Consider the following 27,265-nt stretch of genomic DNA (forward strand, 5'->3'; position numbering starts at 1 on the left):
ATTGTTGGAAATTGGGACATACCCCTAGTGACAACATATGAACTGTCCTATGAACTACAGCGTACTACAAAGACCGAGAGCAAGAAACAATGGAATTATGTTTGTCTGTCTACATTGTTATTATCTGTGATCTGTAAAGTATATAGCCTGCTTGCTGATCCCAACATACAGCCATTCTCCTTGGATGACCACAGGCTTCTGGACTGATGACTGTATGCTGGGACCAGTGCGCACGCGTATGTATTGGGCTGTCTCTTATTTTCTGTATTTAATTGTCTTTGCGCTAATTGTGCTAGATCAAAGCATGTACCTTTCTTTTTGAATGCAATAAGAATTATTGTGCTTTGGAACCACAATTAGTGTCTGGATAGCAATTATTTCTCTCTAGCAATTTAGGGGTATTCATACGGAGTATGCCTGAAAGGGGGAGCGCCGCCACTTACTAGCGCCTCCGGTCTATCCCCAGAGACCGGAGGCAAAGGACTGCATTGAAGGCTACATACCCGCGGGTCCCCGCAAGCAGCGACCCGCGGCTTACCTCATCCCCGGCGCGTCCAGCAGCAGTCCAAGGAGAGCCCATAGCCTGTGCTAGTGCATGCTCTGGGGTCCCGCCGTGATCCTCAGATCAGTACTGGGGTCGCGGCGCCAGCGGGGGTGGAGGAGCGGCAGCTTAGACATCCAATGGACAGTCTGAAGCTGCCACTCAGAAAAGTGTTGAAAAAAAAAAAATTAAACTAAGTTCAAGCTTAGGGGCTGCTCAGCAGCCCCCTGCGCTAGGGTGACCCGACTCCGGCCGGGCACCAATTAAAACTGAGGTGCCTGTGGCTGGAGCAGGGTATATAGGAGGATGGACCCAGTGCATCTTGGGAACAGATAAAGCTTTAACTGCGTGGTGCCCATGGATCCAGATCCAGCTATACCCCAAGGTCAACCCTGTGGATCCCCTATGGAACCTGAAGTAGAAATATATGATAATAAATATACAAATATAAATCAGTGCAACACTATATTAAATAGGTCAGGTGCTGTCCCTCAGCTGTAATGAGCAGTGATAACTAAAAAGAGCTGAGTGCAAAGCATATGAACCAGGGACTGCATCTGAGCTGAGATTAAGAGCCACACAACAGTAGTCAAGGGCAACAGTAGATAAATTGTGACCATAACAAGTACAAACAAGTGAATCATAACCAACATATAAGCGTGACCATTATGTGAACTTATTGTGCTGCTTAATCTCAAACAAATATCACTACCAACATATAACATATAGTTATGATACTAAATACACACATATATAAATCAGTGCAACCCTATATTAAATAGTGAATATAACCTAATCAGAAGATCTAAAACCAATAATCATTCTGAAAAACTACATAAGAAACATAATTTAAAGTACATATACACACATACTAAATTGTAATAAAAAAATGAATATCTTATATATAATATGAAAATATATAAACATCCATGAGCCAGCTCTAACAATACTAGCCATGTGTACTTATCACATCAGAGTAGCATGAGTTACAAATATCTGTGATATAAAGACATAAACAAATGGCACAAATGACAGCATGGCTGTGTAAGAAGCATCATAGAATAAGGCGCAATGATGATGCATCCAAGAAAAAATTACAAAAAACAGCTTAAGCTCAGAGCTTCATTTAATCCTTTAGGACTGACTGTATCAAGTGTATAGATCCACTTGGCCTCTATTTGTAACAACTGTTTGAATCTGTCACCTCATCTCTTTCTAAATGGCACCTGATAAATCATCCTGTAACGTAACATAGCCATATTATGCTTAGCCTGTGCAAAGTGTCTAGCAACCGCTTGGTTGCTTTTACCATATATATATATCTATATCTTACACATCTATACCTATGCATGTACACAGTGGCTTGCAAAATAATTCAACCACCTGATAAGTCAACGGATTTGTCTGTATTACAAATGACACTTACATAGATTGTTTCAGGGAGTATTTTTATTGCAAAGCAGTAGGCTCTTTAAGTAAATGTTCAAAATCATAATTCATTATTTGTCTGCAAATTTTGAAAGAAAGACAAACTGAGCAATGATGCTTGCATAAGTATTTAACCCCTGAAAACTAGTACTTACTTGGTAGGACGATCTTTTGTGATAATAACAGCTTTTGGGGTAACTTTCTTCCAGGTTTGCACTGTTTATGAGTGATCTTTGTCCACTCTTTGCAGATATACTCCAGGTTGTTCAGGTTGGTTGGATGACGCTTGTGGAATGTAATTTTAATTGGAATGTAATGTAAGTAGTGCCACAGATTCTCAGTTGGATTGAGATCTGGACTTTGACCATTTTAGAACATTCACCTTTTTGTTGTTCAACCACACCAGTTTTGCTTTGTCCTTGGGATCATGATCCTGCTGAAAGGTGAACTTTCACCCAAGTTTCAGTTTTCTAGCTGATTGAAGCAGGTTGTCTTGCCGCATCTCTCTGTATTTTGCACTACTGATCAGTCCTTCTGTCCATTCCCAGCTAAGAAAAAGAATCCCCACATCATGATGCTTACATCTCCATTCTTCACTGTTGGGGTAATGAGGAATGGACAAGGTTAGATCTGCACCACACATAGCATTTTGGATTGGGACCATTGGCCAAAGAGCTCCATTTTTGTCTCATCTGACCATAAAACCTTGACCCACATTTTAGCTGGGTTACTATGATGTTATTTGGCAAACTCCAGACTTGCTTTAATATTTTTTTCGTCAATAATTGATTCCTTCTATCCACCCTCCCATACAGGCCAGCTGATCTGGCTGACTGTCGCACCTTCACTCCAGTCTTTACCACTGAACTCTGTATCTTCTTAAAAGTGATAGTTGGCTTCTTTAGAGTCACAGTATGAACAATATTACTTGAATTAAGGAGGTATTTTATCCATAAAAGTTGACCTTTAATGATTCACAGGTAGAATCTAATTGAAAGTAAATTGTTAGAGCAATATTTAATTTCTGTAAAGTTTCACAGTACAAGGGGTTGAATACTTATGCAAGCAGCATTTTTAAATTTGTATTTTATTTTTATTTAAATTTGCAGACAAATAAATTAGGAGTTTAAAAATTCACTTTAAAAGCCTACTGGTTTAACTCCTGTGGGGTCCCTCAGCAACTGCGGAGATCGAGCACCATTTGTCCTCCGCAGTGAGGGGCTAAAGAAAGAAGAAGAAAAAAAAGTTTTCACCTATCCCCTGCCAGTCCTACCAACTGGCACAAAACTCATTTTTGTAAAGGGGGAAAAAATAAAAAGAATGAAAAATGCTGGGGTTTCCCCAACCTCACCCCCTAGAAGGATGGGGGCAACCTCATTTGACAGAGGGGAGTCCCTGTTTTGTTTCACACTGATCACCAGATATTAACCCCCTGCACTACAGAAAAATAATGTGGTCCAGGCATGGGGGGAAATCTGCTTACAAATTATTGTAATCACTAGTCAATGTTAATTTCTGTATATGGCGAGAGGGCACTACATTCGCTATCACCCCCATAATGACAGCTGCAACCGAGTGGGCACCCATATTTCAAAGCAGAGATTCCCCACTTCAAATTATGTGGCCCACTTGTAGCTATTGTCTAGAGATCACCATACAATATTACCCTGCGCTACAGAAAGTAGATGTTTTCCATACATCAGTGGTGGTGGGGTAGATGGGACACAATCACGCCCGTAATTACACCTGTAAGACGGAGACACTCACATATGAAAGAGAGAAGTCCCCACTTTTAAATTTTGTGACCCCCCCCCCCTTAGCAGCTACTGTCCAGTGATCATGAGACAATATCGCCATTAACTACTCAAATAAATAGTTTTCTTTAGATGAGGGAAGGGCACGTTGTGTCCTATCTCCCCACACTGGCTCGCACACAAATGAGGGAAACCTATTTTGAAAGAGGGGGACTCGTCTCTTGCAAACAATGTGTCTCCTTAGTAGTTATGGTCTGGTTGATAACCAGACAATGTCAGAAACCGTACACAAAAAATAAAATTTTCCCTATCTTGTGAAATTAAAAAAAGTGATGTATCCTCATTTTAATGCGGTCGGTTGTCTAGTTTAGCCTTGTTAGGTCACCATGTTCTTTGTACACATAGAAAGCATTTAAATAACAAGAGATATGGTAAGAACTTACCTTTGTTATCTCTGTTTCTACGAAGTCCATAGGGTCCACAGGGTTGACCTTGGGTATAGCTGGATCTGGATCCACGGGCACCACGCAGTTAAAGCTTTAGCTGTTCCCAGGATGCACTTGGGTCCGTCCTCCTCTATACTCCGCCCCCGAGCCACAGGCACCTCAGTTGGTAAGCAGCCCAGGCCGGAGGAGGAGACTAAACAGAGAGAAGGAAGACTGGATCACACAAGAAACCATACTCACAGAAATGGGAGATGGAAAACCAGTGACCAGCCACACAGCCCATTTGAAGCCAGGTGCGTCAGGGCGGGCGCCCTGTGGACCCTAAGGACTTCGTAGAAACAGAGATAACAAAGGTAAGTTCTTACCATATCTCTTGTTTTCTACTTCAGGGTCCATAGGGCGTCCACAGGGTTGACCTTGGGGATGTCCCAAAGCAGTTCAACTAAGGGCGGGGACGCTCCTGTGCTGAAAGGAGCACCCGGCGCCCAAAGGATGCATCCTGAAAGGCGAAGGTGTCAAACGCATAGAACCTCAAAAACGTTTGAATTGAATACCAAGTGGCCGTCTTACACAGCTGAACAGCAGAGGCGCCACGTCTAGCAGCCCAAGAGGGACCCACAGAACGAGTGGAATGAGCCTTAACAGAGGCTGGCACAGTTAAACCCTCCTGTGCATAAGCCTCACAAATAACGGAACGAAGCCAACGGGCTAACTTTGGTTTTCACAAGAGGGGTTGGCCTGCCAACAAACAAAAGAGGATAAACAACTGAAGCAGTCCGGACCACATAGATTCTAAGCGCCCGGACCACATCTAAGGAAGTCTCACCAGCTGAAAGATCAGGGGACTGAAAAGCTGGCACAACAAGTTCCTGATTAATGTGGAACTTCGAGACCACTTTGGGCAAAAACTCAGGACGAGTGCGGAGCACCGCTCTGTCCTGGTGAAAAATCAGGAAAGGAGGGCGACAGGAAAGCGCCCCCAATTCACACACCCTCCTGGCCGAAGCAATTGCCAGGAGAAAAACAGTCTTAAACGTCAGCCACTTGAGCTCCACCAACTCAAGAGGCTCAAACGGAGGACCCTGCAGGACCCGTAGAACCACCGCCAAGTCCCAAGGAGCCACAAAGGGAGGCTGGATCCTGAGAACACCTTGGAAAAAGGTGTGAACATCCGGAGGTATTGCAATCCGCCGTTGAAACCACACGAACAAGGCGGACACATGAACCTTCAGAGATGCAAGGCGTAAGCCGATGTCCAATCCTGATAGAAGAAATTCCAAGATCCTAGAAACTCGGAACACCTGAGGATCATAATGTCTGGACTCACACCACTGACAGTAAGTGTGCCACACCCTGTGATAAATCCGTGCTGAAGCAGGCTTGCGTGCCCTGAGCATGGTACCAATAACCGAACTGGAGAAGCCCCGAGACCTCAAGACGGCTGTCTCAAGAGCCACGCCGTCAAAGACAGCCGACCCAGATCCAGGTAAAGGCAGGGCCCTTGAGACAACAGGTCCCGACGCTGAGGAAGAAGGTACGGAGCGTCGATGGAGAGGCTCCTGAGATCGGAGTACCAAGGACGTCTGGGCCACGCCGGAGCCACCAGCACGAGCGTGCCGCCGTCCTGCTTGAATTTCCGCAGAACCCGAGGAAGTAGGGATATCGGAGGAAACAGATACGCCAGGTGAAACGTCCATTTCACCGACAGCGCGTCCACCAGAGTTGCGCCTGCGTCTCTTGTCCTTGACCCGTAAACGGGCAACTTGTGATTGTGACGGGAGGCCATCAAGTCCAGCTCCGGCAGTCCCCACCTGTACACGAGTAGCTGAAACACCTCTGGGTGAAGCGACCATTCCCCGGGATGCACGTCGTGACGGCTGAGGAAGTCCGCTTCCCAATTGAGGACTCCGGGGATGAAAACCGCCGAGATCGCTGGAATGTGACACTCCGCCCAAGTCAGGATGTGAGACACCTCCGACATCGCTGCCCGACTGCGAGTTCCTCCTTGATGGTTGATATTCGCCACCGTGGTGGCGTTGTCGGACTGCACCTGTACCGCCCTTCTGTGAAGAGCGGGACCGGACGACTGCAGGGCCCAGTATACTGCCTGCAGTTCCAGGATGTTGATGGGGAGAAGTGCTTCTTCCGCAGACCAACGACCCTGGAGAGACAATGAGCCGGTAACTGCCGATAGAATCAGCCTCTGCAGCGGCCGGGAATGGAACTGGGCAAATTCCACCATGCTGAATGTCGACACCATGGACCCCAGAACCCTCATAGCCGAATGGACCGACAGGTGGCAACTGCTCAGGCAACTGTGTATCCGCAGCTGTAGGGAGGCGACCTTTTCCGGAGTCAGGAAGATCGTTTGCTGACGCGAATCCAGCAGGGCTCCCAAATGAACCATCCGCTGTGATGAAATCAGGGAGGACTTTTTCCAATTTATCAACCACCCGCGTGCTTGCAGGCAAGCGATCGTCAGGTGGAGATGTTGAAGCAGTACCTCCGGGGAGCTCGCCAGCAACAGGAGGTCGTCCAGATACGGCAGCAGCCGTACCTTCTGGTTCCGAAGATGTGGGGCCATGACAGCCATAATCTTCGTGAATACCCTTGGTGCTGTGGAGAGGCCAAAGGGTAGCGCCCTGAACTGATAATGCTGCTGAAGGACAGCGAACCTCAGAAACCGCTGGTGCGAAGGTGCTATCGGAACATGGAGGTAGGCATCCTGGATATCCAGGGACACCATGTAATCCCCAGGTTCCATCGCCAGAATGATGGAACGTAACGTTTCCATCCTGAACTTGGGAACTCTGAGGAATTTGTTCAGAGACTTCAAGTTGAGGATAGGGCGATGAGAACCATTGGGTTTCTGCACCAGAAACAGAGACGAATAGTACCCCGTCCCTCGTTGTGATTGAGGAACGGGAACAATGACCCCTGCTTTCAGCAAGGACTCTATAGCCTCCTGAATCTGTAACGCCTTGGTCTTGTCCCAAGAAGGACTCGTGCAGAAAAACTGGTGGGTTGGTCTGTGCCGAAAAGACAGGGCGTACCCCTGGGAGACCACTTCTCGAACCCAGGCATCCGTGGTGGTATTGTGCCAGCACTGGGCAAATAGAAGAAGTCGGCCTCCCACTCTGAGGTCCCCCAGAGGGAGGCCCGTCCCATCAGGCCGCAGGTTTATCTTCCTGCTTGGAAGAAGGGCGCCGAGCACTCCAGGCTTGCTTCTTGGGTTTAGAGGCAGTCTTACTCGCCGACTATCTCGGGAAGGACTGACATTTTGCCTTACCCTGAACCCGAAAGGAACGAAAAGCCGAACTCCGAACCTTAGCAGGCAGTGCCGCTGAATTGAGGAAAGCAGCCTTGGATTTAGCCAGGGTATCCACTATTTTGTCCAAGTCCGGACCAAATAGTAATTCCCCATTGAAAGGTAAGGCCTCCAGGCCTTTCTTTGAATCAGAGTCCGCTCTCCAGGACCGCAACCATAAGGATCAGCGGGCAGACACCGCTGCAGCCGATACCCGCAAAGTCAGCATACTAGCATCTAAAGAGGCTTCCCCAATGTAAGAAGCAGCGTCCCTCATCTGTCCCAGCAACGCCCTCTGGACATCCGGAGCGTCATCCGGGAAGGTATCCTCCAATGCATTGGCCCACCCCTCAGTGGCCTTGGCCACCCAGGAGATGGCCATGGACGGTCGGGACACCGCCCCGGAGAGGGAGTAAATAGACTTTAAGCAAGTCTCAACTTTCCTGTCCGTGGGATCCTTCAGCGAGGATATAGACGGTAATGGTAAGGTAGCGCCCCGAGTTAAACGGGTGACATGGGAATCCACCGCCGGTGGAGTTTCCCATTTTTTACAATGTGCCTCAGGGAAGGGATAATTAGAAGCCAACCGCTTCTGAGGAAGGAATCTCTTACTGGGCGCCTGCCAAGCTACCGCCATATGATCCGTCAACTGATCCGACAGGGGAAACACCACAGAAGCCACCTTAGTTTTTTTTAAACTAGGATACTTCGACTTAGGAGCCGGTGCCTCATCCTCTATAAGAAGAATGGCTCGCACAGCCCTAACCAGTGCTCGCACATTAATGGACGACTTGGTATCCATTTCCTGGACTGAGGCGTCCGAGTCAGTGTCATCAGGGACCTCCCCATCATTTGAGGATCCCTCTGAGTCCGATACCTGAGCCACCCGCGCCATGAGTGGGCGTTTTGAAACCCTAGAAGGCATGTCAGTCTGCAACATTGACTGAAAAGCCGAGGATGCGGCCGCCAAATTTTGCACCGAGTTGGAGAGCACATCCACCCAGGGTGGAGGAGTCGCCATAGGGGCCTGAAAAGGTACCACAGGCTGCTGCGGCACAGGGGAAGCCTGTATATACATAGGCAACCCCGTATATGGACCCACAGACTGAGACCCGGGAGGACTCCGCAATAACTGCGGGACACATGGGGAATGGTCGGCTGGGGTAACGCCCTAGTAGGGAGAGCAGTCGGGACCGACAGACGGTCCGCAATAGACACCAGCACTTGAGAAAACATTGCCCACGGTGGTTCCTGCGTCAGAGAAGGTTTTGATGGGCCAGGAGCCACCTGGCACCGAGTACACAGGCCATCCTGTGACAAATCCTCCCTATCCACTCCTGCAGAACAGCGTCCGCAGGAGACCAACACCGGAGCCACTGAGCGCTCAATCTCCTCGTCTGACATGACAGAATATATTATATACACAAAAATATATCTGACAACAGGGCAGAAGTAAACGCACTCACCGGTGTGCTGAACAACAGCCCATAATATGGCACTGTGTAGCACACAACTGTATGTGACGAACCTCACAAATACGTGATTTATATAGGTGAGGTCTGTAGAAACGCCCCTCCCCCACACACCTGCAGGGCTTGTAGGAGAAGTAAAGGGACAGGTATAAGCTGACAGTAAGCGGAAAATAAGCACAGACAGGCAGCACTAGCAAAAGTCACATACCATGCAGAGAAGATATACTCACTGCACCTTTCCACTACAATCAACCTACCCAGATTCAGTGTCTGGGAGGGCTATAGTGCTGTGTACGCTGTCCTTAAATCGGGGGAGAGGTACACAGGGGGACCGGTCCGCGTGCTTCCTGAGATCTGCGTTGCCACAGAGAAAATGGGCACCAGAGACCTCAGAGGAGGAGTGGCCGAAGAGTCTGCAGCTCAGCGACGCCAGACTGCGTGCTGAAAGGCGCGCTGAGGGGAGGAGCCGCAAGACAGGGAAGGCTTCCTCCCCTGGCTAGCCTATTAACCCCAGGGCTTGCCAGCTTGGCGCTTGCCAATATATCCCTGGTGGTCTAGTGGTCCCACGGGGTATTCCTCCTCAGAGGGGGAGCCCGCCGCCACCGCTAGCAGCCCCCGGTCTGTCCCCTAGGACCGGGGGCGAAGGACTGCATTTGCAGGCAATACCCGCGAGCCGCAGCTAATCGGCGACTCGCAGCTTACCTTTTCCCCGGCGACTCCGGCAGCAGTCCAGGGAGGTACCCAGAGTCCGGCTAGTACGGACTCTGGCCTCCCGCCGCGATCCCCAGTGCAGTACTGGCATCGCGGCGCCAGCGGGGAAGGAGAGCGGCAGCGTGGGCGTCTGCATAGACAGCCCGTCGCTGCCACACTAGAGAGCCTATGTTTAAAAAATCTAAACAGGCTCTTTTTTTTTTTTTCTAAAAATAAAAAGCTTTTGGGGGCTGCGCAGGTGACCCGACTCCGGCCGGGCACCAACTCAAACTGAGGTGCCTGTGGCTCGGGGGCGGGGTATAGAGGAGGACGGACCCAAGTGCATCCTGGGAGCAGCTAAAGCTTTAACTGCGTGGTGCCCGTGGATCCAGATCCAGCTATACCCAAGGTCAACCCTGTGGACCCCCTATGGACCCTGAAGTAGAAAGAGAAAGCGAAAAAAAAAAAAATGCATTTTCATCACAAGTGCATTTTTTTTTGGTCAAAACCTACATATAGACTCCTGCTTTTTACTATTTGAAAAGTTAGATTACTGGCGAAACGAGAACCACATTTGCTTTTGGTTCCTTTTCTTAAAATTTCAATAAAACACACTTTATGGCCTTTTGGGTTACATTTTATTACTCAATGTAACATATCAAAAAAGACGAATGGTAGTTTCTGAAAATACAAAGTCTTATGAGAAATTTTTTTTTTATATTTGTGTGGGTACTGCATAAAAAAAGAGAATTATGGTAAGAACTTACCTTTGTTAACTCTCTTTCTTCGAAATCCATAGGGTCCACAGGAATACCTTGGGGTGTAGGTGGTGGATCTGGAATCCGGGCACCATGCAGTTAAAGCTTTCAGCTCCCAAGATGCACCGGGCCACTCTCCCTATACCCCACCCCCAAGCCAGAGGCACCTCGGTTCATGACAAGCCAAAGACCGGAGGAGGATAGAGAGAAGGAAGACTGGTACACACAAGAATCACACTCTCACAGAGAAGGAGACGGAAAACGGTGACCAAAAACAAAAACCCATCTGAAGCCAGGTGCTTCAGGGCAGGTGCCTGTGGACCCTATGGACTTCGAAGTAAGAGAGTTAACAAAGGTAATTTCTTACCATAACCCTCATTTTCTTCTTCAGGGTCCATAGGCTCCACAGGGAGACCTTGGGGATGTCCCAAAGCAGTCCTTTTAAGGGTGGGGACGCTCCTGTGCTGAGAGGAGAATCCGGCGCCCAAAGGTATCGAATGCATAGAGCCTTAGAAAGATCTGAATGGAAGACCACGTGGCCGCCTTATAAGGCTGAACAGCCGAGGTGCCACGGCCAGCTGCTCACGAGGGGCCCACAGACCTAGTAGAATGAGCAGTAACAGAAGCCGGAACAGGCAGGCCTGCCTGTATGTAAGCCTCTGAGAGAGTCATACGAAGCCATCTGGCCAATGTTTGTTTATTGGCTGGTCATCCCTTTTTGTGAAATCCATAGATCACAAACAAGTCCGAAGGGAACTGGTACGATCCACATAAATCCTGAGGGCGTGGACCACATCCAATGAGGCCTCACCAGCCGAGAGGTCTGGTGACTGAAAGGCCGGTACTATAATTTCCTGTTTATATGGAAATGAGAAACCACCTTAGGAAGAAACTCAGAGCGACTGCGAAGCACAGCCCTGTCCTGGTGAAATATATGTAAGTGTTGCTGTATAGCAAACTGGAGATATCGCTGATGTGAGGGCGCCCCCTGCTTGCAGCAAGGACTGTATTGTAAGGCCTTGTTCAGGTCTGAAGGAGGGTCTGTAGAAATACTGGTGGGGAGGTCGTCTGAGAAATGAGAGAGCATACCCATGAGACCACTTCTCTTACCCAAGCATCCGTGGTGGTTTGACACTTGCATTGGGCAAACTGAAGAAGTTGGCCTCCCACTCTGGGATATTTCAGAGGGAGGCCTGTCCCGTCAGGCTGAGGGTTTATCCTCGGGGTTTGAAGCAGGGCGTCTGGTGTTTCCGGTCTGCTTGGTCCTGGGTTTGGCGGCCCTAGTGGAAGCCAGACTGCCTAGGAAAGAACTAACCTTTAGGCTTTCCCCGTGGATGAAAATGATGCAAGTCCGAGGCCTAATAGAAGTAGTTGCTGAAGGCAAAAATGTAGTTTCTGATGCTGCCCACATGGTTACAAACTTGTCAGGGTCTGAGCCAAACAAGATCTCCCCATTGTAGGGTAACCCTTCTAGGCCTTTCTTGGAATCCGCATCTGCCTTCCATGAGCGTAGCCACAGGGTACGGTGGGCAGACACAGCCGTGGCCGAGACTCTGGAGGTTAGGAGACTGGCATCCACTGTCGCTTCTCCAATATATGAAGCTGCGTCTTTAATGTGAGCAACAAAAGACATCTCATCCCTAGAAGCATCTGAGGGAAAAAAGTCTTCAAGTGCGTCAACCCACATCTTTATAGTTTTAGCCACCCATGCAATAGACATGGTTGGAGGGGCAACATTCCCTGAAAGACAGTATATCGATTTCAGGCAAGCTTTCACCTTCCTATCCATAGGATCCTTCAAGGAAGTAACCACAGGAATAGGGAACTTTGGCCCTGATTCAGAGACGGACGCTCTGACAGAGCGCTCGCTCTGAATCAGGGCCGTCCCTGCTCCTTTTTGGAGCGGCCTCCTGGCGCGCACATATCGGGATGTTGGGGGGGCTCCCTTTTCAAATTTGCCCTGGGCTCCAAATACCCTAGTTACGCCACTGCCTGTATGTTACTCTTGCCTTTGCTAGACATAGCTGCAGAGTAATATGGCACACAATATGGCACTGGGTATAATGCAACCACCGTGTAATGTAGGATACTAGTAGGAATGCAATATACTGGTCCTTTCTTATGCTTGGGTAAGCTGCAGAAGCATGCAGCCCAAATATGGCACAGTGCAGCGACCAACTGTATGTGACAAACCTCACAAATACTTAGTTCTATATATTTGAGGTACAGGAAAACCCCTGAATACACCTGTATGTTAGGGTAAAGTAAAAAAAAAAAAAAGGGTAAAGATATATGCTGACAGTAGAATAGAAAACAGACAGGCAGCGCTAGCATCAGTCACATATAATGCAGAAATAACATAACTGCAAACTGGCAAAACAATCAACTACACAGACTCAGGGCCTGATTCAGAGCCGGACGCTCTGACCAGAGCGCTCGCTCTGAATCAGGGCCGGCCTACCAAAAATTGGTGCGGCCTCCTGGCCGTTCGCATAACTGTGGGTGACCATCCACAGCTTATGCGAGCGTCAATGATGATGGTCGCGATGGTCAAGACCATCGCAACCAACGGGCTTGCGACGAGACCCTTGTGGTAGGGTCTCGTTGCTGCAAGCCCTGGAGTGATTTTGGCTCTATCAGAGCCAAAATCACTCCCACTGATATCACTAGAGATGTCAGTGGGGCCGGACCCAGACGGTAGGCGTTCCCATGGGAACGCCTCTATCTGGACAGCCACGCCCCCGGCACGCCCACCAAAGGGGGCGTGCTGTCAATCACCATCGACAGCACGCCCCCTTTGGTGCGAGACCCCGAGCGACGGCTTCCCCGTCGCTCGCCGGGTCTCTGGCATGCGCACGACGGAGCAGCCTCCGTCGTGCGCATGCAAATCTGGGTACCATCGACCCACTTGCAAGCGTCCTGCGCTCGCGCGCAGGTCTAAATGAGACCCTCAGTGCCTGGTAGACTATAGTGCTACATACGCAGAATCCAGGGAGAGGTATGTAGGGGGACTGGACCCTGTATATCCCTGAGAGCTGTGGCTGTACCTTAGAGAAAATGGCCGCCGCAGACCTCAGAGGGAGCGTGGTCGGAAGAGGAGAGCAGCTCAGGGGAGCGAGACCTCAGTGGAATGGCACCCTGAGGGGAGGGGCCACTTTAACGGGGAAGCTGACCTCCAATTGCCGATTATTTACCCACTGGGACGCTGGTTCACGCACCATGTGTACCCTGGTGGTCTAGTGGATTGCGGTGGCTGGAGCCTGCGTCTACACTCAGCACCTCCGGTCTGTCCCCTGAGACCAGAGGTATGACTGCCAACGCGCCTTACCTGTCCTGCCTAAGCAGCCCCCCGCGTAATGGTGACCCGACTCCGGCCGGGCACCAACGAAACGGAGGTACCTCTGGCTCGGGGGCGGTGTATAGGGTGGTCCCGATGCATCCTGGGAGCTGAAAGCTTTAACTGCATGGTGCCCGGATTCCAGATCCAACAACTACACCCCAAGTTCTCCTTGTGGAGACTATGGACTCTGAAGAAGAAAAAATAATTCATACTGGAAAGAGGCGAAAGCGAATGTTGATTGTTGTAAATGTTTGCTCTTTTATATACTAAAATAAAATAGATTTAAAAAATAAAAAATCTCAGCACAAGGGTGAGAAAACCCTCAGCAGCAATGGGGTTAATATAAAGGGGCCTATCCAGTTAACGACATGAAAGTCTGAACGTCCAGTGTCTTCACTGAACATCTTCAGTGCAGGAGCCCAACCTCCCTATCTATTAACATGCCGAACCTGACGACCGTCGTCAGGTTGACCGGCATGTACGATAGTCGGGGTCGGCAAGGACCCAGCGTGCACTCGCATCGCTGGTCCTTGCCGGCTATCCACTTGCAGACTTTCTGCACGTTCCGACCAAAACCTCCTTGGTTTTGGTCGCATCGTGCAGAAAGTCGGCAAATGGATAGGCCCCTTAAGAAATACTGTCTGAAACAATCTGTGTGTCTTTTGTAATGTAGATAAATCTGATAACTTTTCAGGGGTTGAATATTTTTGCATGCCACTGTACACTGAAGTGCCAATAGTCATGGGATAGCAGTATGTAAAGGTAGAGGTAGGTGATGCCACTGTACTGTGATGTCTTGGAAATGCCCAGACCTGCATCAGTTGCAATCTCACAAGGCATTGTGCAGGCTGGTGGTGGTTCCATAATGGTGGCACAGTTGGGTGCACTGTTCCGTCTGAACATGTCATTGACCAAAAAACCAGTAGGTTGCTTTGCTTGATGACCATTTGCAGCCCTTCGTGGACTTCACAACGATGGAATATTCCAGCAGGATAATGCACCATTTCATTAGTCCCAACTTGTCCAGAGTTGGTATGAGGAGCATTCTGGAGAGTTCCAACAAATGGCCACGTTCGCCCGACATGAACCCAACTGAGCATTTATTGGACATGGTGGAGAGGTCCATTCACCCCCAAGATCTTGCACCTACAAATATAAGGGAGCTGTGGGAAGCTATCCAGACAGCATGGGTCAACATCTCTTCAGAGGTCTTCTGTCCACTTGTGGAATCAATGCCATGTCCAGCAGACTAGATGAGCCAAGTGGCTCTTATCTGCCGTCAAATTCTATGTTCTATGAGTAGCTGCACTTCGCCGGACTGGAGGGGGTCCTACACGATACTAGGCACCTACAGTATCCCATGACTTTTGGCACTTGAGTGTATGTATATACTAATGTACACACACACACTTTCCTTTGTGCAGTGGCGTAAATTCATCCCAGGCGCCCAGAGTCAAGTTATAATTTGGTGCCCCCCTGTCACAGCCGCCGACACTGTAATGTAGCAATTTGTTTGCAGACAGGCTATATATAGACGAAGGTGGCAGCTGATGGCCTGACATGGAGCTCTCAACTAGTGTATGGTGGCTTCTCAGGTGGCGGGAAGGGGTGCCATGTATTGTGCGGCTGTGACGGTAAACTCCGGGTACATAGTTACAGCCCTAGGTGGGGTGAATATGTTGTGGACAATGGAGGAGGTGCCCCTTGAAAGCTGGAGCTCAGCAGCAGGCGCCTCCGTTGTCTCCCATACTTCTGCCCCTGCCTTTGTGCAATTGATGGTGGCTGGATGTCTTGAGAAAGGTTTCTCTGTAGACCGAAACGTCAACAACAATTAAGTTACCTATTGCTTGTAAGTTAGTAAAATGTGGCTGGAGACCAGTGTGATGGGAACTGGGGGGCTGGCCGTAGTTGCGACCACATATGGGTGGTTGTTGCTGACCGGGAGACAGGTGTAATCCAGAGATTTGCTCCGAGAACAGATCAGTATTATATCCTGGGAAGTGAGACATGGTAGTAAAAAGTCAGGGTAAAACAAGAGATATGGTAAGAACTTACCTTTGTTATCTCTGTTTCTACGAAGTCCATAGGGTCCACAGGGTTGACCTTGGGGTATAGGTTGGGAACCAAATCCGGGCACCACGCAGTTAAAGCTTTTAGCTCCCAGGATGCACTGGGTCCACTCTCCCTATAACCCCACCCCCAAGCCAGAGGCACCTCAGTTTGTAAGTAGCCAAAGGCCGGAGGAGGAGAGAAAAAGAGAGAGAAAACTGGAACACTCAATAACCATACTCACCGAAATGGGAGACGGAAAACCGGTGACCAGCCACACAGCCCATATGAAGCCAGGTGCGTCAGGGCGGGCGCCCTGTGGACCCTATGGACTTCGTAGAAACAGAGATAACAAAGGTAAGTTCTTACCATATCTCTTGTTTTCTACTTCAGGGTCCATAGGGGGTCCACAGGGTTGACCTTGGGGATGTCCCAAAGCAGTTCAACCAAGGGTGGGGACGCTCCTGTGCTGAGAGGAGAATCCGTCGCCAAAAAGGAAGCATCCTGAGAGGCAAAGGAAACCAATGCCTAGAACCTTAAAAAGGTGTGGACAGAAGACCACGTGGCCACCTAGTAAGGTAAAACAGCCGAGGCGCCACAGCGAGCCGCACACATGGCCCGAGAAAAAACAAGCATCAACAACAGGAAGGCCTACCCATGGGTAGGCCCCTGAGGAAGACCTACGAGGCCATCCAGCCAACATTTGGTTATAGGCCGGCCATCCTTTCCTGTGAAAACCAGAAATCTCAGACCACCAATAAGGAGTCCGATTTCCGTAAGGAACCTGAACGGATCACAAAAATCCAAAGAGGCCAGACCACAGTCAATGAGGCCACACCAGCCGAGAGGACTGGGGACAGAATGGCCGTACCATAAGTTCCAGAATAATATGGAACCTGAAAACCACTAAGAAGCAACACAGGGCGAGAGCAACTCCCACCCTGACATGATGCCCTCCAGAAGAGGGAGCCACATGAGAACGCTCCCAATTCAGACACTCTCCTGGTTGATATAAACACCCTGAGAGAAAGAGAGAGCCTAAGCAATAGACCATGTAATGGCTATCACAACCAGCGGTTCCATTGACTGTCCCCGGAGGTAACGAAGAACCACTACTTACTCCCCAGGAGTCCCTAGGGAGGACAAATGGAGGCATAATCAAGAAAACACTCCAAAGGATGAACTGGATACCAGAGTGGAGCAATTCCATATCTTAACCATACTGACAGTGTAGAGATCCGCACTGTCAGGAAGACCAGGCCAAGTGTGAAACCCAAGCCAGCCGGAAGGAATGCCAGAATATCTGGAAATCCTGGACACCGGAGGATTGTATCGACAGGTACAATACCATAAGATTTATGGCTGCCACAGTTTGTGGTAGGTCCCAGCAAAAGCTGATCCATGTGCTCTAATCATTCCAACGATGACAAAGCCAGGGAAGCCGTAAGACCACTGTAAGGACACAGTCAAAGACAAACGACCCAGGTCCAAGGCAAAACCAAAGACCCTGAGACAACAGGTCCGGGCAGTGAAGCATCAGGGATGGAGTATCGATGTAGAGACTCCGAAGATCCAAGTACCCCTGACATCTGGGGCAATCAGGAGCCACCAGCAGGAAAGCATCTCCGTCTCGATTGAAAACACTTCCAAAGACCTTGAGGAAGAAGGGAGACCGGAGAACACAGGTACACAAAGTGGAAGGACCACTTCACCGACAAAGAGTCGCTGAAGGTTGCTTCAGAATCCCCAAAGCTGAACTGTAACACCATAGTGTGATAAAGTCAGAAGGCCATGAGGGTCACCTCAGGGGGGGCCCCCCCTGCTCACCAGGAGATGAAACCTCTCTTGGGGAAGAGACTAGTCCCCGGGATGCACGTCGTGACGGCTGAGGACTCCCGCTTCCCAATGGAGAGCTCCTGAAATGAACGCTGCCGAGATGGTCGGGAGGAGACCCTCGGACTATGTCCGAATATGTGACATACCTGTCATTGCCACCCAACGAACAGTGTTGCTAAAAAGGAAGCCACTGTCCTGACCCTGTCGGACTGAACCTTTTCAGGTTCACCGGGAAACAAGAGTTATGCCAGAGTAAGTTAATTGACAGGGTGGAATCGACAGACGTCCAACTGCACTGAAAAGGATTCGATCCAGACACTGTCCATAGCAAAGAAAACCCTGGACGAGATGGCCATAGCCACCCGGACAGGGACCGACTTGCCTCCGGAGAGAGCATCATCGTTTGAACAGTTATCCGACAGAAAAAACTCATTCCATCTGGAGATGAGCCAATTATGGAAAGGCCTGGAATGGAACTGAGCCCATTCCACCATGCATCCCAGAGTGTAAAGACATCTGTCGACTGCGCAGACAACCATGTACTCCTAATGGAAGAGAGGAGATTCCGTCTTACGCCAGAAGAATTCTCAGATTCTGAGAATCCAGCAGGGATCCTAGATGAAGAATACCCAGAGAGGGATGCAGGGAGGACTTTTTCCCCGTTGATTAAACGTCTGCACCCTGAAGAAGCCACAGTCATCCTGACCTGGCCGTAAAGTACCCCGGTGATCCCGCTAAGAGCAGGAGGCCGTCCAGGTACAGGAGCATTGGGATATACTGAACAGAAGAACTGTCAGAAAATCCAAAACGCTGGTAAACCCCTGTGGGGCTGAGGACAGTCCCAACAGGCAGAGCCCGAAAAATTGTAAGTGTTGCTGTGATACAGCAAACCTCAGCCCATGCTGAGGAAAGGTCTCTGTAAGTACCCGTAGGCACGCGTCCTGTATATCCAGTGATACCATAAAGTCCCCAGGTTCCAAACATCGTATGATGGAGCATAGGGATTTCCTCCTGAGCCCAGGTAGCTTTAGGAACTGGTTCAGGGAATTGAGACAGAGAATAGGCCAAAGAGGACCATTCAGCCACCGCACCAGAAAGAAAGCAGAACAACCAGTCCCTCACTGAGATAGTGGGGATGGCCTAATTAGCTCCGCTTACCGCAACAACTGCATAGCTTTCTGGATCTGTAAGGCCCTTGTAAAGAGGGCGTACCCTCCTACCCACGTAGCCGCGGCAACTTGACACTAATACCGGGCGAACTGAGAAAATCGGTATCTCCCAGTTGTAGGCCTGTCCCGTCAGGCTGAAGAGATATCCGTAGGTTCAGAAGCAGGATCGGCTGGCAGTCCAGGCCTGCTCGGTACTGGATATGTCGGCCCTTGTAGATGCCGACAGTCTACGAAGAAACAGACCTTTAGGCTGACCCAGAGGACAAAAAAGACTTAACAGACTTAGTCTGAGGCCTTGTAGTGGGCATAGCTGAAAGCGGTAAACTTGTCGTTAGTAATACTGCCAATGTTACTACAATCTTGTCAAGGTCAGGACCAAACAATATCAACCCTAAAGATGGTATCTGCACCTCTGCATTCCCAGAGCGCAGCCATAGGGTATTACGGAGGATACAGTCGCAGCCGGAACTCTGAAAGTTAGGAGACTGGTATCCAATATAGGCATTTCCACCTATGACAACAGCATATATTACGTGAGCGACCAAATACATGTGAACCCCCGACGTGTTGGAGGGGAAAAAACGTTACAAATGCATCAACCCAATATGCAATAGTATTAACCAACCATGCTATAGCCATGGTAGGATGGGTAACAACTCCTGAAAGCAAGTATACTGATTTCAGGCAGAGTTACCACCTACGGATCCGAAGAATCCGACCACGCAGGAATGGGAGGCGTAGTAACGTCTGTAATCAGACGAGTAACACGCCCATCCCCCCCAGGAGGGGCTCGTGATGACCCTCAGGGAATTTGGGACAGGAGGCCAAACACTGTTGTAACACCTCCTATCTGGCAACAGCCAGAGTCCCGCTATGCGATCCACCCGCTAGTCAGCAACAGGGAACCCGAAGGCACGCAATACTGAGGGTGTATGATACAGGTGCAGGTCAACATTCACTCTAACCAGAATGGACCTGCTACCAGCCCTAAAGCAGGGATAATAATACCTGAAATAGGCTTCCCCCCGTGTAAGAGGGAAAGAGCCCCGAACAGTACCCAGTTCACGGCAGAGCCAACTGGGAAGTAACCACAGGGCGTCAACCACGCCAATTAGCGTTTCGTAGAAAACGACATCCACCCAGGGTGGCTGTTGTGGTAATCCCTGCAAGGGGAATGACAGACTATTGTGGCACCAGGGGGAATTCATATACTGCGAAAAACCCCTGCAGGGAGCGGTAGTCTGTGTCACAGGGGAAGAGTGCAAGAAGCTGCGAGATACCCTGAGAGGAAAAGGGCAGTATGGTGAAGTAACCCCAAGTGAGGTACAACAATGGGGCCCGCCCGGCGATCCGCAATTGAGAGGATCCCGAGAAAACAAACCGCCCAAGGGGGTCGTGAAAGAGGCCAGCACCAGATGACGCCACATACAGAACCCTTTATGAGTCAAATCCTCCGCACTAACACCTGCAGCACATGACTTGCAGGATAGTAAAAATGGGTGCAGTATAACGCTCTATCTCCTGGTCAGACATATCTGACCAATCTTGGCGGAAATATTAAGCAGCGCTATACTGGTCCTGACTGATGCCAAAAATTAGCTGCAGGGACCCATTTTCAGCGTATGCAACACACAGTTCCATCTAAAATATGGCAACGTGCAGCACGCAACAGTATGTGACAAACCACACAAATATTAACAAGTATATAAATGTGAGGTCTCAGAACCACCCTAAGTACAGCTGTATTAGGGCAGATAAAGAAAAGGGATAGATATACACTGACAGGTGAGAGAATAAAGTACAGTCAGCACTAGCATAAGTCACATACAATGCAGATATATACATATATACATAAACATGTCATATAATATACTGCACTATTACACTGCATTCAACTGCCCAGATTCAGTGTCTGGGAAGGCTACAGTGCTGTGTACACTGACCTGATGGTGAGGTACGCAGGGGGACTGGACTCACTGCCATCCTGAGAGATTTCTGCTGCACCACAGAGATAAAATGGCCGCTGGAGACCTCAGAAGAAGCGTGGCCCGCGGAGGAAGCAGCTCAGCGACGCCAGACTATGGATACTGAAAGGCGCGCTGAGCTGAGGGGAGGAGCCGCTGTAACAGGGAAGGCTGCCTCCCCTGGCCGGCTATTAACCCCCGGGACGCCGGCTCCCTGCACCGATCGTTAAGTCCCTGGTGGTCTAGTGGACACACGGGGTATGGGGGGCCCGCCGCCACTGCCGGCGCCTCCGGTCTGTCCCCTGAGACCGGAGGCACAGGACTGCATTTGAAATGCGCGGATCACCGCAAGCGGTGATCCGCGACCTTACCTGCTCCCCGTGGATCCGGCAGCAGTCCTGGGCGCCCACAGAGTCCGGCTAGTACAGACTCTGGGGTCCCGCTGAGATCCCCAGATCTGTACTGGCGTCTCAGCGCCAGCGGGGTGACGGAGCGGCAGCTTAGACGTCCTATGGACAGTCCGACGCTGCCGCTCTGAAGAGTCCAAAGTCCATGGAAAAAACTTTGTCCCTAAAAAAATAAAATAAGCTTAGGGGCTGCTAATCAGCTCCCCCTGCGCTAACGGTGACCCGACTCCGGCCGGGCACCAACTTAAACTGAGGTGCCTCTGGCTTGGGGGTGGGGTTATAGGGAGAGTGGACCCAGTGCATCCTGGGAGCTAAAAGCTTTAACTGCGTGGTGCCCGGATTTGGTTCCCAACCTATACCCCAAGGTCAACCCTGTGGACCCCCTATGGACCCTGAAGTAGAAATACAGAGCTTTAGTCAGAGTCAAGCAGTGGTTCGGTGCACATGCAAATGCCAGTAGTAGACAAGGTGCCAAAAGATTAATCTGGTGTCATTGTCAAAAGTCATCAGATGGTCGGTACACATGCAATCAAATATGGTAATCAGGGAATCAAAAGGTTAATCCAAAACATAATTAGCACAGATAGCAGAGTTGGTACACAGTAGGTCAAGAGTCACAGTAAGGAAGTGTCAAACACAATAACCTAGCAAAGGTAAAAATGCAGAAGGTCCCTTTAAAAATAGGCAAGAGGTAGGAGATGCCTGATGACATCAATCTCAAGTAGTTAAGGGGCCCATTTATTAATGATCGCATTTTGCAATGCGATCAGGGCATCCAGTACCGCCCATGATTGCATTGCAAAATGCGATCCTATCGGCTGAATGTATGTACCGGCACATGCAGGGAGACGGTCTCCGAAAAGAGCCTGTCCCTGCGATGTGGCCGGAGTGCATGCGGGACTGCTGCGCATGCGCAATCCCGCGGACTGCACATGAGCGGCGCCCACTGACGGCGGAGGGATCTGGGAGATCCCTCCGCCGGCTGAAATGCGGTAAGTCCCCATAGGCTACAGCGGCTAACGTTATCTTCAGATAGCGTTAGCTGCTGGGGCCAATATCGGGAATGCTTCGCATTCCCGATATTGATACATTTGGCAGCATCGCATCCCCCATAGAAACCTATGGGGGATATTGGCTGCGGGCGGTAATGGAAGGATTGCGGTACCTCTTTCATACATCCGGTGGATACTTAATATTTGAGGTAAGCCCCCGAAAACAAGTGTTTTCGGGGAATTTACCTCAAATTAACTTTGATAAATGGGCCCCTATATGAGATTTGGAGTAGATTTTTCTCCTTAAGGGGTCTATTTACTAAGCAGTGTTAGGAGACAGAGAGAAACGTGATAAGGTGCCAGCCAATCAGCTCCCAACTGTCATTTTTCAAACACAGCCTGTGAGATGGCAGTTAGGAGCTGATTGGCTGGCACCTTATCACTTTTCACTCTGTCTCCTAACACTGCTTAGTAAATAGACCCTTTAAACTCTCAGTCAGATGTTTTCCCATTTTGAAGATAAAACTCAAACTATGTGAGAGTTGACTGCTAAACTCTCACATTTTCAAAATTCTCACCCTATTACATTTAGCCCTAAGTGTTTTTTCCTTCAGTACACCATAAACACTCCTTAATATTCATTTCAATCCCTGGTTGTCAAACTCCCCAAATAAATGTATGAGGTAAAGGAGTAAAAACAAAGATCTTGCCTAATACTTTCTAGCTAGTGCTGTGCCCCATTCTCAATTCTTTTAGGTAAAGTAAGAGGATTTAAAGGAAGTGCCTGTTATCACCAACTACCTTGAGCCAGAAAATAGCACAAAGCCTGTAATTGTAAGCTTCCCAGAGCCAGACGGTACCCACAATGCTTCAATGGTCCAGAGCCAGGAACTAGCGTTGTACCTATGATAATGGCCTGCCTGCAGGCCAGGAACTAGCATATTGCCGCTACTCCCGAGCATGTATCCCTAAAAATATTCTGCTACCTTATGTATCAAGTGATGCCCACACCTTTTAGATTATAAACTGGTTTGGACAGGACTATCTTCGCCTTCTGTTTCGCATGATTAATGTTGTTTTTTTTTCAGTCATGTTTCAACCAAGTACAGCACTGTGTAAATTGTTGTAGATTTACAAATATAAAAGATAACCAAGGCCAGCTATTACTTCAGTTGTCATTTTTTTTTTATTATCAATATTGGTGCATAATTACCTCACTGCCTCATTTGCCAAGATCTGTTATGGTACCCTACATACTTAGCGATATTCTACACAATTTGCCCGATTCCGACGCATCGTGAGGACAAGTCGTGTAAAATATGCCCAAATCGTGAGTGTCCACTCACGATCACGATGCTGATGCGCGTCCCCGCAGGTCGTATATCGCATCTTCAGATCTGCCGTGCTGTAGGGCAGATTTGCCAATCTGGGACATGATGCACTGGAAAAAGTTAAGGGTGCACGATAGATCGTTTGTCACATTGGATACTTTACACCAAATCATGTGCAGGACTGCCAGGGGAGAGTTCAAGGGAAATCATACACGATGTTGGATCGTGAGCACATCGCCCAGTGTGTAAGCACCTATAATCCCCTGAATTTTAATATGCTCCATTACAAAAGACCGTATCATTCCAAGCTATACCAGATCTATAAGCCTTTGCAGGCTTTCACATTTGCTTGAAGTGAACAAGAATGACATTTGACAATTTTTTGATTGGGACTTTGATTTCCTATCTCCTGGGGAGATCACCTGTATATACATGTCTGTCTAGCACTCAGTATTTTACCTCAACTTTTCAGTATGCACTTGTTTTTGCTAAATTGAGGTTTTAGAGTGGGATACAGCAAAGGGAGAGATGCGGTCAAACCGCCAAAATGCAAGTTTGACTGCATTTCTCATATTTACCATGCCCCGGAATGCGAAGCACTCCAGGGCTTGGTTGCGGTGGGTAATGCCATCTCGCGATGGCGTTACCCTATAGAAACCTATGGGCTTCTATTGGGAGAGTACTGTTAAAGGGATCCCTCCCTGCTCCCCCCCACAGCGCATGCGCAGAAGGACGCCCCAAGGGGCTTCTGGGTCATAGAACCTGAAATCCCTCATTTGCAAACGACAGCTCTTACTGAGAGAGCTGTCCTTTGTTATCTTCTTCATGCATACCAGTGTAACTAATGCCAACATGCATGCAAAGGGTGGCGGGATGCATCACATCCCGAATGCGATGCGTCATGCATTCCACCCATAGTCTGAGGTCGAAGGGGCATATTCAGTTAGGTGCGGGCATTACTGCACAAGGACAATCTATGGGTTATACGCCTGGAGCTATTCAATTATTCTACATTTTCTCAGCATGGTAAACCCTGGGGTAACACGCAGTAACCCATAGATTCTGCATAAAATTCTGGAATCTATAGGTTTCCCTGTGCATGAAACCCCAGAGGCCGCTCCTGAGGATGTGAGGAAAAGTCAGAGTTACATGAGAGGATGCAGGAGCTAATTGAATAGGTCTGGGTTGTCAATTAGCCACAGGATAAACCCCACAACTAAATGAATATGCCCCAAGCAGGAGCTGCCAATTTGGAACACCCTTATTAAATGTTTATTTGCCATTTTTCTTTTTTTCTAGAACTAATACGTGTTCTATTACCATGCTACTTTTAGAAGATTCATTTGTAGCATGTATAGAACCGTACTTGTGATCTGTAGCTTTGTAGTCTAAGGAGCTATGCACCTAATCAACAGGGCGACTTAAAAAAAATGACAGTAGAAATAATTGTGGCATGACTCTATAACATCTCGATAGATCATGAAATATGATCTCCACACGCTGTAACATTGCCAGTGATATTGGCAATTGGTCCGATATTGTCGCATGTGGCCCCTACACATGTGCTATGCCTAAGACTAGTCTAACTGAAATTGACAGGATCATTACTATTAGGCATATTGATAAATGCAATCTGACTTACACTAGGTCATTCTCTTCTGTCTGTATTAGCAGGTGCAAGAGTAAGCCAGAAATGCCGCGTATTCCGACAATTATGCTGGTACCAAATAACGCAGGACAAAAACACACAAAAAGATGGACAAAGGCAAGGCAAACTTTTATCAAGAATCATGCACTTACCGTCAGGTGGGGCTACGTCTGGATCATTCGTTGGTGTACTCATTTTAGGTTTATCTGAAATACAATGTCACAATTGAACCAAAAAGCAAATTAATCTTTAGGTTATACTTAAAGGGTGTGTCCACTTTGGACAAACCCCTTACAAGGATTCCATTGATGAAGTGCTTTGGTGGGAGTAGCCATTGTCACAGGAGGAGTAACAAGGACCTTTTAACATGGTGGACTAATCTTAGGAGGCGTCGTTAAGATAGCCCCTTATTATATTGCTCATCTTGGCATCATGGCCTCTCTCGTCAAGGGAGGTAGTTGAAATCCCGGCTGCCGGGATGCCGGCCCTGGAATCTCGACACCAGTCAGAATCCCGGCACCCCGACCACCAGCATTCCAACGGTAAAAGCAGAGGGGTTAGAGGGAGGGTTAGGCACTAGGGGGAGGGGTTAGGTTTAGGCACTAGGGGGGAGGTTGGTTTAAGGGTGCAGGGAAGGAGGGCTAGGGTTAGGATACTTACCGTCTGGTGTCGGTATCCTAACCCTGTTGGGATGCCGGCATCAGGATTTTGACCACCGAGATCCAGAGCGCCGACATCCTGTACCCAACCCCTTTTCAAGGCCAAAATAAATAGTTTTATGTTAAGTTATTTTGCCATTTAATTTTCTGTTACTTGCTCTTTATGAACCATAATAAATATAATAAAAAAGTTGTTTGAGTATTTGGGGTGTAGAGCTATGACTTTAGGGTGCATTTACGAGTAATACCTATGGCAGCTGATAATATAGCCCTAATTGTGAGCAAAGCTCTCTAATCCTTCTCCTTGTACCAGAAGCATCAGTATAGGTACAATTCTGTATAAAGAAAGGTAAGACGTCGTTCTAAACTGAACAAACCAATTAAATGACAACATTTTAAAACATTAAACCCAATTCCCCTAAATCCCCAGACACACTCCTCTCCATCTCAGCACCCCCTTCCCCAAATTGGAAAAATACACATACACACCCTCCTCACTGCAAATGTGTGCATATTAATTGAGCCCCAAGTGTGAGGACTACAGACACAGTATACAGTTTCACCTCCACTTACTTGGTTTGCGTTGCTTTTCGAAAGGAGTTTTCAAAAGAGGAGGAGGTTTTGACTTGCCGAACTCATCTGTATGGTGAGGAAACTCAATTAAATGTATGAAGCACTGACAATAATTGTGTGTGCTCTAACAGACTGCAATGTAAGTATTTCTATACTATGGGGCTTATGTAATAGCCTGCTAGATGTATGCACTGGCTCAATTACGCCGAGTCTGCCTGTATTCTTAAAATGGCAATTATTTAAAAGGCAAAACCAGCCTTTTAAATGACTGCTACTTTAAAAATATGGCTACATTCACCAGAATTGAGCCAGTGCCTGAATCTTACGATACAGCCAAAGGATTGTGGGTTTATGAAGGCTAATGGTTGATGACTGTGCATGGAGGCAGTATAACGACAGAGAAAAGAATTGCAGTAAGGGAGTCCCACTGGAGTAGGGAAGGGAGCCACACTGGAGAAAAACTTCTACCATCAGCAGCATGGTCTGGTTATGGTGATAGAAGTAGGCTAGCTTCCAGCACTGTGTTTCTACTGTATTTACTTATAATTTATGTAATAAACTAGCCCCCATTCATGACTACTTCATCTCCAACATCCTCAGCCTCCCTGATGTCACCGAAACCTGTCTCTCCCTGTCCGACACCACTTCTGTTGCCCTCCCATTCCAGTCACACCCTCTCGATCTATTATTCTCCCACTGCTGTGACATCTGACTACACCAACTCTCCCTTCCCTCATGCTCAACAAATACAACCTCAGCACCCTGTACCCAGCCCTATTCTTAAGCTCTCTTTACAAGGCTTTTTCCTATATAACTCCCCCTTACTTATGCACTGGACTCCATTTCCCCAGCTGTTACACTCTCTCTCTCTCTCTGTAGATCAAAAATGAGATGAGCGCCA

The 27,265-nt window shown here is 48.5% G+C and overlaps 1 protein-coding gene across 1 annotated transcript in view; it reads right to left on the reverse strand.

The window, feature by feature from the left end:
* Positions 1–27,265, reverse strand: part of TRIM25 (tripartite motif containing 25) — a 97,249-nt gene that overhangs the window by 21,434 nt on the left and 48,550 nt on the right. Inside the window, exons 6-7 of the mRNA XM_088468550.1 lie at positions 26,365–26,430; positions 25,285–25,338 (exon numbers count right to left, since the gene is read on the reverse strand). Of these exons, the coding sequence (XP_088324676.1) occupies positions 25,285–25,338; positions 26,365–26,430 (120 nt within the window). The remainder of the gene's footprint in view (positions 1–25,284; positions 25,339–26,364; positions 26,431–27,265) is intronic.

This window comes from Taudactylus pleione, unplaced genomic scaffold (genome assembly GCF_031769625.1).
Source record: "Taudactylus pleione unplaced genomic scaffold, aTauple2 ptg000012l, whole genome shotgun sequence".
NCBI classification, from domain to species: domain Eukaryota; kingdom Metazoa; phylum Chordata; class Amphibia; order Anura; family Myobatrachidae; genus Taudactylus; species Taudactylus pleione.